The 16,879-nt window shown below is 34.6% G+C and overlaps 1 protein-coding gene across 1 annotated transcript in view; it reads right to left on the bottom strand.

Annotated features, from left to right (window-relative positions):
* LUZP2 (leucine zipper protein 2) overlaps nt 1–16,879 on the bottom strand; it is a 502,288-nt gene that overhangs the window by 70,236 nt on the left and 415,173 nt on the right. Inside the window, exon 8 of the mRNA XM_063095866.1 lies at nt 6,244–6,318. Coding sequence (XP_062951936.1) covers nt 6,244–6,318 — 75 coding nt within the window. The remainder of the gene's footprint in view (nt 1–6,243; nt 6,319–16,879) is intronic.

Below are 16,879 nucleotides of genomic sequence, written 5' to 3'. Positions count from 1 at the left end.
GAGATAGAAAGAGACATATCACACAACTGGAAACCAAAACCAAGCAGGAGTAGCTATTCTTATATATGATAACATAGACTTGAAAATAAAAATCATAAAAATATAAAAAGAAGGTCACTATATAATTTTAAAGGGATCTATCCAGCAAAAAGATGTAACAATTACAAATATATATGCACTCAACACCAGAGCATCCAGATACATAAAGCAAACACCATTAGGCCTAATGAAAAAGAGGGACCCCAATAAGATAATAGTAGAGGACCTCAACACCCCTCTCTGAGCACTGGAGAGATCATCTAGGCAAAAAATAAAGTGAGAAATACAGGATTTAATTTACATGTCAGACCAAGTGAACCTGGAAGATATCGACAGAACATTTCACCAACAACTACAGAATATACATTCTTCTCATTAGCACATCGGACATTCTCCAGGATAGACCACGTTACATCAAAAATCAAGTCTCAACAAATTTAAACAAATTTAAATCATTGCAAGTACCTTTCACACAACAACAGAATACAACTAAAATTTAATAACAAGCAAAACTCTGGAAACTAAACAAATACATGGAAATTAAACAACAAGTTCCTGAATGACCTATGGGTCAAAGAAGAAATTAAACAATAAATTTAAAAATATATATATCGAAACTAATGGAAATAAAGACAAATCATACCAGAACCTATGAGACAGTACAAAAGTGGTACTAAGAGGGAAGTTTATTGCAATAATTGTTCACATCAAAAGAATAGAATGACTTGAAATAAACAACATAACACTACACCTGAAAGAAGTAGAAAAACAAGAAAAATCCATTCTCAAATAGGATGGAAAAAATAATTAAGATCAGAGCAGAACTAAGTTAAATACATACTCCCAAAAATACAAAAAAAAAAAAAAAAAGAAACAGTATTTTTTGAGAAGATAAACAAAATATACAAACCATTACCCAAGGTAACCAAAAAAAAAAAAAAAAAAAAAAAAAGAGAGAGAGAAGACCCAACTAACAAAAATCAGAAATTCAAAAGAAGGCATTGCAACTGATATCACAGAAATACAAAGAATCACTAGATACTGTTATAAACAACCACATGCCAAAAAATTTCAAAACAAGGAGGAAATGGAAAAATTTCTGGACACATACAAACTACCCATACTGAACCAAGAAGACACAGAAAAATTGAACAGACCAATAACAAACAATGAGATTGAAGCAGTAATCAGCAGTCTTCCAACAAAGGAAAGCCTAGATCTGGATGTCTTTACTGCTGAATTCTAACAATTAATATTAATTCTCTTCAAACTATTCCAGAAAATTGAAAAAAGAGGCCATTCTCCCAAATTATTAGATGAGGCCAGCATCACACTGACACCAAAACCAAAGATACAACAAAAAAGAAAACTAAAGGCAATATCTCTGATGAATATAGACATGAAAATTCTGAACAAAGGATTAGTAAACAGAATACAGCAACACAACCAAAAATTATACATGATCAAGTTGGATTCATCCCATGGATGCAAGGATGATTCAACATACAACAATCAGTAAATGTAATATGACCCATCAACAGTATCAAGGAGAAAAACTATGTGATTATCTCAATAGATGCAGAAAAAGAATTTGAAAAAATTCAGCATTCTTTATTATGAAGAATCTCAGCAAATTAGGTATAGAAGGAAATTGACTCAACATAATAAAATCCACATATGAAAAACTCACTGCCAATATCATCCTGAGTGGGGAAAAGCTAGATTTTCCCTGAAGAACAGGAACAAGACAAGGACACCCACTCTTACCATTCCTATTTAACATAGTATTGGAAGAACTAGCCAGAGCAATCAGGCAAGAGAAAGTAATAAGGGACATTCAGATTAGAAAAGATGAAGTCAAACTCTCCCTGTTTGTAGATGACAGGGTCCTATATATAGAAAAACCTAAGGACTCTACCAAAAAACTCTTAGTGCTGGTAAATGATTTCAGTAAAATTACAGGATACAAAATCAACACACAGATATGAGTAGAGTCTTTATACTCTAACAACAAATTAGCAGAAAAAGAAATCAAGAAAACAAGCCCATTTACAATAGTCACCATAAAAATAGAATACCTACAAATACATTTATCCAGGGAGGTGAAAGATCTCTACAATGAGAACTACAAATCACTACTAAAAGAAATTGAGGACACAAAAAGACGAGAAAACATTCTATGCTTTTGAATTGGAAGAATTTATATTGCGAAAATGTCCATACAACCCCAAATGATCTACAGGTTCAATGCAATGCCCATCAAAATACCAATGACATTATTTACTGAAAAAGAAAACAAAAAACAAAAAAACAATCCTTACATTCATATGGATCAACAAAAGACCCCAAATAGCCAAAACAATATAAAGTCAGAGGCATTTCCCTACCAGACTTCAAATTATACTAAAATCTATAGTAACCAAAACAGCATGGTACTGACATGAAAACAGATATTTGGACAAATGACACCAAGTAGAGAACCCAGAAATCAACCCATATACCTACAGTCAACTAATATTTGACAAGGACAACAGGAGCATACACAAAGGAAAGGACTACCTCTTTAATAACCGGCTCTGGGAAAACTGGACATGCATGTGTACAAGAATGAAACCAGACATGTACCTCTCACCATATACCAAAATCAAATCAAAATGGATAAAAGACATATAGAAGCCCCAGAAGTATAAAACTACTAAAAGAAAACATAAGGGAAACACTTCCGGCAAAGACTTTATGAATAAGACCCCAAAAGTAAAGGTAACAAAACAAAAATTAAATAAAGGGGATTATATCAAACTAAAAATCTTCCACACAGCAAAAGAAACAATTAATGGAGTGAAAAGACAACCTTCAGAATGGGAGAAAATATTCACAAACTATATATCCTATAAAGGATTAATATGCCAAATATACAAGGAATGAAACAACTTAACAGTAAAAACGCAAGTAACCTAATTAAAAAATAGACAAAGGAGCTGATAGGTATTTCTCAAAGAATGATATACAAATGGCCAATAGGCATATGAAAAAATTCTTAACATCAACAAGCATCAGGGAAATGCAAGTCAAAACCAAATTGCAGTATCTCATTCCAGTTAGACTGGCTGTTATCCAAAAGACAGAATAACAAATGCTGGCAAGGATGCAGAGAAAGAGGAACCCTCCTTCACTCTTTGTGGGAGTGCAAATTAGTGCAGCCATGATGGAAAACCATATGGTGCTTCCTCAAACAACTACAGATAGAATTGCCATATAGACCAGCAATCCCACTGGTGAGTATATATGCAAATGAATGGAAATCATTATGTCGAAGGGTTACCTGAACTCCCATGTTTATCACAGCTTTATTTATAATATGTAAGAGTTGGAACCAACCTAAATGTCCATCATTAGATGACCAGATAAGGAAAATGTGGTATATATACATAATGGAATACTACTCTGCCATAAAAAGGAATGGAATTCTGCCATTTGCAACAACTTGAATGAACTCAAGAAAATTGTGTTAAGTGAAATAACCCAGGCCCCTAAAGAGAAATATTGCATGTCCCCACTCATAAGTGGGAGGTAAAATAAATAAGTTAATAAACAAAGTAAACAAAAAAAGAAAGAAAGATACACCAATCACAATATTGTGCTGAACTTTCAAAAGGAGAGAATGGAACTGATGCTGCCAGAGGTGGAAAAGGGAGAGGGTGGGGAGGATTTATCAAGAAATTGGTAAAGGGCCACAAAAAAAAAAAAAAAAACGATTCTAATGTGTAACAATAAATATAGTAATTATCCTGATTTGAGGGTCATGTATTGCACACAGGTATTGATATTCAATGATGTACCGCACAGATATGTACAATCAATGATGTTTCAATTAAAAATGAATAAATAAATAATTTTTTGTGTGTGTCATTTTTGTGACCAGCCGCACTGTGCTCAGCCATTGAGCGCACCGGCCAACCTCATATAGGAACCGAACCCGCGGCGGGAGCACTGCTGCGCTCCCAGCACCGCACTCTCCCAAGTGCGCCACGGGGTCGGCCCAATAAATAAATTTTTTTAAAAAATAAAAATATAAAAGGTAGCCTAGTGGAATTTTATGATTATATGTTCCTCTGGTTTTGTTTCCATAAATTTTATAAAAAGCCATATACCTTTTTAAAAAGTAATATTTTATACCTTGAGTTAGACATCATCAGAAATTAGCATAAATTATTACAAATTTTTCTATAAATTCTAAATATATGCTATAAAGGCAGAATCCGTAAGATGAATTATATTTCCCCCACTTCATTAAATAGCAGGCCGCTCCCTTAAAGCAATTAAATATTAATGACTTGGAAAAAAATAATACTCATATATAAGAAGATAATCACAAAGGAGTAAGTTGTTTAAATGCCTAATTATTAATTCAAATGTCTTATTTGTCCTGATGTTCTAAACCTTAACAAGTAGTATTATTAATATTCACAGAATATCCTTACTAATTCCTGTAATACAACACTTTTTAGGTATCCTGTCTGATAAGATTGCCATGTTAGCTATGAAGAAGATTTTGAACATAGCAAGGTGATGAAATATGCCTATGTGATACCCAAGTCCCTGGGAAGTAAAATATTAATCTGGTCCTTTACAACCACTGCATCATAATGGAATGGGAGAGATACCAGAAAAGTTCCCAAGAAGAATTAGCCTTAAATGTTCTATTTCCTATATTCTGTACCAAAACATCCATGGTTCAAACTGGTGGTTAAGAGGCCCTTTCTTTACAAAACTGCTAAATGAATATAGTGTATTACTGTAAATTAAGTTTATAAATGCAATCATCATATTTTGTTAATGTTCTTGATAAAATGTTTACCAAGCTTTGATCACAAAAATAGAAGTCCGCTGACAGCAGACAGAACTTTCTACAAGTTTTAAAAAACTTATTTTGAAAAATATAGGAGCATATAGAGAACAATATATAGTAAATATCAATCTGAAATAAATGTTAAAAAGCATTTTTTGAATATATAGTACATATACTTGTTACATAAAATATTTTACATGATTTTATAAAATATATTATATTGGATATATATCATTATATATTATATTAATATTTAAAATATATATATATTATATTGGATATATATACACCAACCTCAATTTAACATACATTTATACAATGAAAATACACATACGTATTCCATATATCTAATGTATGTGTACATACATATATAATGCATGTATATAATGCATGCAATATACAAATATCTGGTTGTATGAATTAAAGATTATTTCTCTGTATCTATAATTACTATAGGATAAAATATTTGGGATACAATGGAAGGCTCTTTGTAAGCATTCCTAGCATCATTTTACTTATTCTTTTCCCAAAAGCAATTGAATCCATGAATTTGATGAGTGTGTATCTTTCTACTTCGTCTATTTACACAATACGTACTTTTTTTAAAAATGTGTTTTGCAAATTTGAATAATCATTAAATTTCATACATATGTTCTAATAATTTCACTCAATATTAGCTGTTGTAGATGTGTTAATATTGATAAAATATATGTATGTTATTCACTAATATTAATTTATTCACTAATCAAAATTAATTTTGATTACCATTTCAAAATGAGTATAGAAAAAATATATGATTTTTATTTATCGTTATTCTCCTAACAATAAGCAGTTAAATTATTTTAATTTACTATTAATAGAAACATTGCTATATTTAATGTCCTTATATATGTTTCTAAGTACATATGAATAAATATAAATTCTAAGATACACACATTTAAAAACTGTTTGTAATAATTTGATGTCAATATCTACTTTAGTTTTCTTCATAACTCATTTATCCAGAGTTAATACATGGCATATTAGTTGGTGCATTAAAGCATGTTTGTTCATGGTGTTACAGAACTTATCTACCAGTAAGGTGAAAAATGAAGTCATGAATTCACAAAGACAAACTTTGTTCAATTTTTTTTTTTTTCTTTTTGGCAGCAGGCCGGTATGTCCATCAATTTACTGTAGCAGCAGAAACAGGGAAAAATTTGGATTCCAAAGGGAATATCAAACATTCATGAACTCCATAACCATCTTATATGCATGGCATTTGGAGTTGCATTAATCAATCAAGACAAGAACTGAGCATACTCTTCTATTTTTGCTAAAATCGTAGTTGTGATGCTTTATGGATGTAAACTTACCCTGTCAAGAGCTGCTTTCTCCAATTCATGTTTGGCTACAGCTAATTTTTGTTCCAGATCAGTTAGCTGCTGGGCCTGTAAAATGAAAGAAAGGCAATTTTTTTCAGTAAATTTTATAATCTCCCCTCTATTTTAAGCATCTGTCATTCAATTCATTGCCAAAGAATTTAGGGGAAAAAAAGAAAAAGAGAAAAAAACAGTATTACCCTATAAGATTCATTTAGAATTCAGGTTAAAAATACTATAGTACATGGTCATTTGATCAGTACGCAGAAAATGGTACATTCAGAATCAATATGCACTTAGTGCTGCACCAGAAAAAAATATCTAGTTACAAAGATTCAGCTCAAATAGTTGAAAATACTTGATTTAAATTCATAAATTATGTTTCTAGTTGTTATGAACTGAATTGTATTCTCCCCAAATTTATACATTGAAGCCCTAACCTCTAGTGTGACTGTATTTGGAAACAGGGTCTTAAGGGTAGGGTTCTAATCTTATAGGGTGATTGTCTTTATGAGAAGAGGAAAAGATGCCAGAGATCTGTCTTGCTGTGCTCAGAAAGTGGAAGGGCCGTGTAAGAACAGAGCAAGAAATCACCCTCTGCAAACTAGGAATGGCCCTCACCAGAAACCAAATCTGTGGGCACCTAAATCTGGGACTTCTAGCATCCAGAACTTAAAGAACATAAATTTCCATTGTTTAAGCCACCCAGTCTATGGTATTTTGTTAAGGCAGCCCAAGCAGAATAAAATACTAGTATCACTCTATTGAGTTTTAATCCCATAAACTTCGATATCGTGCCATAGCTCTGTACCTTTGCAAATGCCATAACTTTGCTGTTAAAGGAAAAGAGCAATGACCTCAGATTTGAAAGATGTATATTCAAATCCTGCCTACCCTGCTTCCTTGTGATCTTGGTCAAAGCACTTGACTTTTCTAAATTAGAGATGACAATACTTTTCTACACAACACTACAAGGGCTCAAATGAGGAACATGAAGACTTGGAAATTACATTATTAGCATACATATAGCAGTTGCACGATCTTGGTTTATTCCGTCTTTCCTTTCATCCTTTTATTAATTTCCATACTCTCTACTATCCCAGGCTCTGTGCTAGGACCTGGGAATTGTAGAGGTTCCAAAAAAAAAAAAAAAAAAATCTTTCCTCTAACTAAGCTACAAGATTATTTTTTCAATTCATTTATCTCTTTCAGTTATTGTGGTTTCTGCTGAAAACAAGAATAAACAAATATATTTAATTTGCCTTAAAATGCTGCCATTTTATTATTAAAATCATTTAATTATTTCAAAATTCAACAAATATTATTGAACTTGTAATATATACCAAAAATGATTCCCTACACTTGTACTATAAAGCTAAAGAGAACAATTCATGACCTCAAAGAGAGAGAGCATATACATATATAAAATAAAATAGTGATGGTTGGTATCAAGAAAATAAAGATAAAAGAGGGAACAGAGAATAGGAGAGGTTATAGTAATGACCCACATCTCAAACCTTCATTTCCATTCTTACTGCATCCATCTCCTTGGCCATGTGACTTTTCAGATATTCCCATAAGGAGGAAAAGTATATTTATCTTCCTCCTGATTCTGATTGTAATTTTATAAGGTTCTTGGTCAATGGGATGAAAAATACTATGGAAAATGGGCTGGCCTCTGGCTCTTTTGGCATAAAAATGTAAAGGACATGATGTGATTTTTCACATTTATTGACTTTTTTATGTCGAACCATCCTTGCATCCCTAGGATGAAGCCCACTTGATCATAGTGTATAATTTTTTAAATGTGTTGCTGTATTCTGATTGCTAAAATTTTGTTGAAGATTTTTGCATCTATGTTCATCAAGCATATTGGCTTATAATTTTCTTTTTTTGTTGTGTCTTTGTCTGGTTTTGGCATCAGAGTTACGTTGGCCTCATAGAATGAGTTTGGGAGAGTAGCTTCTGTTTCAATTTTCTTGATTCTTCGTATTTCTGTGGTATCAGTAATAATGTCTCCCTTTTCATTTTTGATTTTTGTTATTTGGGTCTTCTCTATTTTTTTTTATTAACTTAGCTAATGGTTTGTCTATTTTATTTATCTTCTCAAAAAAAACAGCTGTTTGTTTTGTTGATCTTTTCTACTGTCTAATGGGTCTCTAATTCATTTAGTTCCACTCTGATCTTAATTATTTCTTTCTGTCTACTACCTTTAGGATTGGGTTGTTGTTCTTTTTCAAGTTCCATCAACAAACTCACAGACAAAACATATGATTATCTCAACAGAAGCTGAAAAGGCATTTGACAAAATTCAAAATCCCTTCATGATAAAGACTCTCAACAAATTACATATAGAAGGAAAGTTTCTCAACACAATAAAAGCCATCTATGACAAGTCCACCACCAGTATCGTGCTGAATGGGGAAAACTGAAGGCTTTTCCCATAAGAGCAGGAAAAAGACAAGGATGCCCCCTCTCACAACTTCTGTTTAACATAGTACTGGAGGTACTAGCCCGAGCAATCAGGCAATAGAAAGAAATAAAGGACATCCTGATTGGAAAATATGAAGTCAAACTGTCCCTATCTGCAGATGACATGATAATATATATTAACAACCTAAAGAATCTATCAAAAAACTCCAAGAGCTGGTTAATAATTTCAGTAACATTGCAGGATACAAAATGAATGCTCCAAAATTGTTGCATTTATATACTAAAATAATGAACTAACAGAAAGAGAAATTAAGAAAGTAATCCCATTTACAATAATCACACACACCAAAAATACCTAGGGACAAAATCAACCAAGGAGGTGAACGATCTCTACAAATGAGAACTAGAAACCACTTCTGAAAGAAATTAAAGAAAAATCAAAATGATGGAAAGACATTCCATGCTCTTGGACTGGAAAAATTAACATTGTGAAAATGTCTGTACTATCTAAAGTAATCTACAGATTCAATGCAATCCCCGTCAAAATACCAATGACATTCTTCACAGAAATGGAAAAAAACAATCCTTCATATGGAACAATAAAATACCTTAAATAGCCAAAGCAATCCTGAGCAAAAAAAATAAATAAATAAATCAAAAGGTATAACACTACCTGACTTCAAATTATACTACAAACCTATAGTAACCAAGACAGTATGGTACTGGCATAAAAATAGACACTGAGATCTTTGGAGCAGAATTGAGAACCCAGAAATCACCCTTCAGGCTTACAGCCATCTGATATTGGACAAAGAAAACAAAAATCTACATTGGGGAAAAGACTGCCTCTTCAATAAGTGGTGCTGGCAAAATTGGATATCCATATGCAGAAGAATGCAACTAGTGATGCACCTCTTACCATATATTAAAATCAACTCAAAAGTGGATTAAAGACTTAAGTATAAGACCTGAAACTGTGAAACTACTAAGGGGAAATATAGGTGAAACACTCCAGCAACTAGGTCTGGGTTAGACTTTATGAACATGATCCCAAAAGCCCAAGCAACAAAAGACAAAATAAACAAATGGGACTATATCAAACTAATAAAGTTTCTACACAGCAAAGGAAACAATCAACAGAGTGAAATGACAACATACAGAGTGGGAGAAAAATTTTGCTAACTATGCATCTGATGAGGGATTAATATCTATAATATACAAGGAGCTCAAACAATAAAAAAACACAATTAAAAATGGGCAAAGGAGCTGAATAGACATTTTTCAAAGGAAGATGTACAAATGGCCAATGGGTACATGAAAAATGCTCAACATCACTAGTCATCAGGGAAATGCAAATTAAAACCACATTGAGATATCACCTCACCCCAGTTAGACTGGCTATAATCAAAAAGATGCTGAATAACAAATGCCGGTGAGGGTATGGAGAGAAGGGAACACTCCTGCACTGTTGGTGGGACTGTAAATTAGCACAACCACTATGGAAAATAGTATAGAGGTTTCTCAAACAACTACAGATAGATCTTCCATATGATCCATCAATCCAACTTCTGGGTATATACCCAGAGGAATGGAAATCATCATGTTCAAGGGATACCTGCACTCCCATGTTCATCACAGCTCTGTTTAGAATAGCCAAGATATGGATCCAACCTAAATGTCCATCAATGGATGAATGGATAAGGAAATTGTGATATATATTCACTATGGAATACTAAAAAAAGAATGAAATTCTCCCATTTGCAACAACATGGATGAAGTTAGAGAAACTTAGGTTGAGTTAAATAAGCAAAGCACAGAGGGATAAATACCACATGTAGTCACGCATAAGCGGGAGCTAAGTGAAAAAGAAGGAAGGAAAGAAAGACCACAGTGGTGTGTTGCCCTGCAGAGAGAGAGAACATACCTAGGGATACAAAGTGGAGTGGGGGGAAGGGTGAGGGAGTGGGAGGTTGGGGTGGGAGAGACAGGGTACAATCGTAATTTGTGGTAATAGGCATGCTGCCAGTATGGATCTGGCCTTCACATTTAAGTATTCCTATATATAGTATCCTATCATCTACAAATAGGGACAGTTTGACTTTGTCTTTTCCAATCTGGAAGCCCTTTCTTTCTTTTTCTTGCCTGACTGCTGGGCTAGTACTTCTAATAGTATGTTAAATAGGAGTGGTGAGAGTGAGCATCCTTGTCTTTTTCCTGTTCTTAAGGGAAAACCTTTCAACTTTTCTGTATTAAGGATATGCTGCTGTGTTCCTACTGCTGATATTTTTTTGAGGTTTTTTATGTCTATTTTCATCAAGGATATTGGCCTGTAATTTTATTTTATTTTTATTTATTATTATTATTATTATTTATTTTTTGGTGTATCTTTGACTGATTTTGGTATCAGGGTAATTCTAGCTCCATTGAATTAGTTTGGAAGAAAGGTCTCTGTTTCAATTTTTTGGAACAGTTTAAAGAGAATTGGTATTAATTCCTCTTCAATGGTTTAGTAGAATTCAGCAATAAAACCATCTGGTCCTGGACTTTTATCTGTTCGGTGATTGCTGATGAATGCTTCAATCTCATTGCTTTTTTTTTTTTTTTTTTTTTTTTGGTCTGTTCACGTTCTCTGTCTTCTTGCTTCAGTCTTGGTAGCTTGCATATGTCCAGAAATTTATCCATTTCCTCCAGGTTTTCAAATTTGTTGGTGTAGAGTTGTATACAATAGTCTCTACTAATTCTTTTTATTTCTGTGGTATCAGTTATAATGTCTCCATTTTCATTTCTGATTTTTGCTATTTGGATCTTCTCTCTTCTTTTTTTAGTTAGCCTAACAGTGGTTTGTCTATTTTGTTTATCTTCTCATAAAGTCAACTTTTTGTTTCATAGATCTTTTTTATCTTTTTGGGGGGGTCTCTCTTTCATTTAGTTCTGTTGAGATATTAATTATCTATTTCTGTCTACTAATTTTGGGATTAGATTGTTCTCATTTTTCTAGTTCTTTGAGAGGTAGTGTTAGGTTGCTTATTTAAAATCTTTCTATTGTGTTGATGTGAACAATTATTGCAATAAACTTCCCTCTTCATACTGCTTTTGCAGTATCCCACAGGCGTTGGTATGATGTGTCTTTCTTTTCATTAGTTTCCACAATTTTTTTATTCTCTGTTTAATTTCCTTTTTGACTCATAGGTCATTCAGGAGTATGTTGTTTAATTTTTATGTATTTGCATATTCTCAAGTATTTTGCTTGTTATTGATTCCTGTTTTAATCCATTGTGGTCAGAACAGACACTTGAAATTACTTCATTTTTTTTTTTTTTAATTTGTTGAGCCTTGATTTGTAACTTAACATGTGGTCTATCCTGGAGAATGTTCCATGTACTGATGAGAAGAATGTATGTTCTGTAGTTGTTGGATGAAATGTCCTATAGATATCTGCCAAGTCCCATTGGTATAAAATACAGTTTAAATCCTGTGTTTCTCAGCTGATTTGTTGCCTAGATGATTTCTCCAGTGTTCAGAAAGGGATGTTCAGGTCCCCAACAACTATTGTAATTGGGTCTCTTTCTTTAGGTCTACTAGTGTCTGCTTTATCTATCTGGTTGCTCCAGTGCTAGGTGCATGTATCTTTGTGATTGTTATGTCTTTTTGTTGAATAGATCTCTTTATCATTACATAAAAGCTTCTATGTTTCTTTTCATATCTTTTGTTTTGCTTTGCTTTGTTTTTAATTTATGTATTTATTATTATTATTATTATTATTATTATTATTATTATTATTACCTTCTAAAATGTTGCGGAGCCATTGGGTTGGCAGAGAGAGAGGAAGAGGAAGGGGAATGGATGGGAAGATGGAAAAGGGGGGATGGGGGAGTGCTTGAGGCCCATATCACTCCACTCATTATAGAAGAGGAGACTGGGGGGCTTCCAGCAACCACCTGGTAGTTGTCACTGGGCTGGATGCAGACATTGGAGAGGGGGCATGGCTGTGGTGCACCTCCTGCTCAGGACCCCAGGGTGCTTCCAGTGGTGGCTTGGTGGTCATTGCAGGGCTGGATTTGGATATTGGAGGGGCATGGCTGAGGCCCTCTGGACCCTAACACTGGCTCAGTAGTCTGGGGCACTTCTGGCTGTGGCCTGGTGGTCATTGCTAGGCTGGACATGGATGTCAGTAGGGCCCAGCTGAGGCCCGTGCCCCCTCCACCATGGCTCAGAAGCCTACGATGCTTCTGGCAACAGTCAGATGGTTGTCTTTGGACTAGATGTAGATATTGGGGGTGTGTGGCTGAGGCTCTCAGCCTACCCCCATCCCAGTTCAGGAGCCTGGGGAGCTTCTGACAGAGGCTTGATCATCACTGGGCTGGATGTGGATGTTGGGGGGGGCATGGATAGGTTTTTGTTTAAAATCTCCTTTATTGGATATAAGGATATCTACTCATTGTCATTTTTGGTCTCTATTTGCATAGTATATCTTCTTTTATCCCTTCACTTTAAGTTTAAGTCTGTGTGTGTTTTTACTGGTGATGCAAGCCCCTTGTAGACAGTATATAGTTCAGTCTAGTTTTTTTAATTCATTCAGTCAGTCTCTCTTTTGAGTGTGGAAATTAATCCGTTTACACTTAGGGTTGTTAATGAAAGATATTGTCTTACTCCTAACATTGAATTGCTTTTCTTATTGGTGACTTAAATTTCCTTTGTTTCTTTCCTTCCTGTTTATTGTTTGTCTTTGGTGGTCATTGGTTTCTTTAATGTGTATGGTACAGTTTCTTTTTCTATCTCATAAGCATATCTCCTCTCCCAGTGCTGTTTGTTCTTTATTGTGTATTCATGGTGGTGATTATTGTTTTTTGGGTTGCAAGTGCAGGACTTCCTTAAGCTATTCTTGCAGGACTGGTCATGTGGTGGTGAACTGCCGGAGCTTTTGTTTGTGTGGGAAATATAATATTTCCCCTTCATTTCTGATGGATAGCCTTGCTAGGTATAATTCTCAGCTGGCAATTTTTTCATTTACTACTTTGAATATATCATTCCATTTTCTCCTGGCCTGTAGGGTTTCTTCTGAGAAGTCTGCTGTTAGTCTGGTGGGGATTCCCTTATAGATGACTTGACACTTTTCTTTTGCTGGTTTTAGGATTCTCTCTTTGTCTTTGGCTTTTGACATTTTGACTATGATTTATCTTAGAAAGGCTCTTTTTGAATTAAATCTGTTTGGGGAACTTTAAGCTGCTTGGATCTGGAAGTCTGTATTTCTAACAATACCTGGGAAGTTTTCCAGTATTATTTCATTGAATATGTTTTCAATGCATTTTCCTTTCTCCTCTTCTGGCACACCTATGTTTTGGATATCTGTTAGTTGAAGTTTGTCTGTTAGCTCTCAGATTTTCTTCAGTTTATTATTATTATTATTATTATTGTTATTATTTTCTTTCCTTCCTTCCTTCCTTCCTTCCTTCCTTCCTTCCTTCTTTCTTTCTTTCTTTCTTTCTTTTTTATTTTTGGTCTGCTTGGGTTATTTTAAAAGACTCTCTTCAGGATCAAAAATTCTTTCTTCTCCTTGCTCTGATCTGTTGCTTATGCTCTCAATTGCACTTTTTATTTTCTTGAATGAGTCTTTCAGCTTCAGTTGTTCTGCTACATTATTCGTAATGGTATTTATCTCTTTGTAAATTTCCTCCTTCATGTCCAGGGTTGATTTTCTTATTTTGTTGTGTTGACTAACTGAATCTTCTTTTATCTCAATGAGTTTCTTTAAGATTGTCAACCAGAATTCTCTTTCAGACATATCAAAGTTTTCTCGTTTTAGAATTATAGTTTTCCTTTGTTGATGTGATATTTTCTGGGGTTTTTTTTCTCATATTTCTAGTATACCTAGGTGCTGCCTAGTCATCTGGTGGCTCTTTCTCCTATTCCTCTGGGGTGGCTTCTGAGGAGAGAGATTACCTCCTGTTGATTCATTATATATTGCCCATTGGGTGGGATGTTTTAGTTTTGGTTCCAGACTCAGTAATTCTGGGTAGACTTAATATATCTGGAGAATGCTGGCAGCCATGTCTGTGGCAGAGCCTGCACAGGTGCTGTACCCACACAGGTCAGTTGGGCCCTGTGTGTAACTAGGGCTGCTGAGACCAAGCAAGTTGCTGGATGTCTTAGGATGCATGAACTGTTGGGATGGCTGGGACCATGCAGGTCACTTGAAGGTTGGGCCCACATTAGTAGGAGGGAACACACAGGTGTCCAGAACTCAGGGCCCACACAGGCAGGTAGAACTGTATGTGTGGCTAGGCAGTTGAGGTCATGTGGCTATAGTTCTAGGACTAGGCAATGGCACAGGCAATCTCGGAGGTGCTGGGGGTGGACTGAGACAGGATCAGGCACAGGTGTACCAATGGGAAGTGCTCATGGATGAACAGATCCTTCCTAATGCAAGGAAAAATTCCCCCTGGCTGATCCTTGTTTGGAAGATGTGACTGACTGCATTCCTCTTTCTCCTCTACGTCACCCCTCTTGGTTTTTGTGCTCCACAGGTTCTTACTCAGCTCCCACTACCCTCTCCCACTGATGCTCTCCCGCATACTTAGCTATCCTTTCCTTGCTCTGGTCCCTTTCTGTGGGAGGATCATACATCAAGCACATCTAGTCTGCCATCTTTCCCTACCTCCCCCCAAATTATTTTTGAATCTCGTCTATTTCATTTTATGATGGAAATATTATCTGCCATAAATACATAGTTTTACTTATGCATAATTTCCTTTTTAACAGTTACAAGAAAACACTATTTCTGAAGTTGCATTTGACCATTGCACATTGCTGTATCCCACTTTAGAGAGACAGCAGAACACAGATGGGAGGAGAAGAACTTAAGGGTTTGTTTATTGGAATTTGAGTACTGGTTCTTATCCCCTACTAGATATTTAACCTCTGTATGCTTCAGTTTCTCCTGTAACGATAAATATAATAACAGTACTTACCTCATAGGCTTGTTAGCAGAAATAAATGAGTTAATACCTGTAAAATATTTAGAGTAGTACTAGGCCCATAATAATATATACATATTGATAAGTAATATAGTCTCTTTTGTCTGCCATACATACATCATAAATATAAGCAAGATAGCAATCCAGGAAGCTTGTATTAGGGCAGAAAGAATTTATTCCAACAGAAATAGCAAATTTGCCCTTGAAAGTTGTATTGCCATCCATTCTCAGGATTTCAATTATTTACCCTTTCTAGAAACTCATTGAACCTGGTAAAATACAGCTGAGACATCTTGGGAAACAGAAAGTAACAAAAAGAGTAAGGAAAACTAATTACAGGAGTTGTAGCTACTATTCAATATTATGATACTTTTGTCCTGGATTTGATAGGATCAGAGGCTGGGTTAAGTCATAGATAATAGCCATAAACTTATATACTACAAGAACACTTCTGTGAATGTTAAACCATCAAAAGACCTAAGAAGAATTTACAAGGTAGTGAATTTATTTGTTTTAAGTCACTGAATTTAAATTGAGAAAATTGGATTGCTTGTGAAATAAAGGACAGGGTTACTTCAGAGTACCTAGTAATGATTCAAGAGTAGCTTTCATTCATATTAATCACTCAATGAATTAAGTGATTCATTGTTCTCAGACTAGAAACTGTCATTTGCATGCATGATGCTGTAACTGTACATGAGGAAATGAGCATGTAAAGCTAAAATACCATATAATATTCTAATTGCTTAACTGGAGGTATGGAGAACTGGAACAGTAAAGAGGGAAAGCATTCTCAGTGGCTTGAGAAGTCAGAGAAAGTGTCTTCTTCCTAATAAAATTAACAGCAAATAACTATATATATTTTTTTCAATAGAGACTATTAAAAAGAAAGAAATTCTGTCATTAGCAGCAACATGAATGAGTTTGGAGGACATTACGTTAAATGAAATAAGGCATGAACAGATAGGAAATACTGCACCTTCTCGCTCACATATGTAATCTAAGAAAGTTAATCACATAGAAATAGAAAGTAGAATAGTGGTTACTAGAGGATGGAAAGATAGGAGGAAGGGGAGAGTGAGAGGCTGATTAATGGATACAATATTTCAGCTATATAGGAGGAATAAGATCTAATGGTCTATAGCACTGTAAAGTGACTATAATTAACAACAATTTATTGTATTCTTTCAGTTAGCCAGAAGAGAGGATTTTTGAATGTTTCT

This window comes from Cynocephalus volans, chromosome 4, assembly GCF_027409185.1.
Source record: "Cynocephalus volans isolate mCynVol1 chromosome 4, mCynVol1.pri, whole genome shotgun sequence".
NCBI lineage: Eukaryota > Metazoa > Chordata > Mammalia > Dermoptera > Cynocephalidae > Cynocephalus > Cynocephalus volans.
Note: the sequence above shows the minus strand (reverse complement) of the source record. Positions and strands in the feature narration are given on the sequence as shown.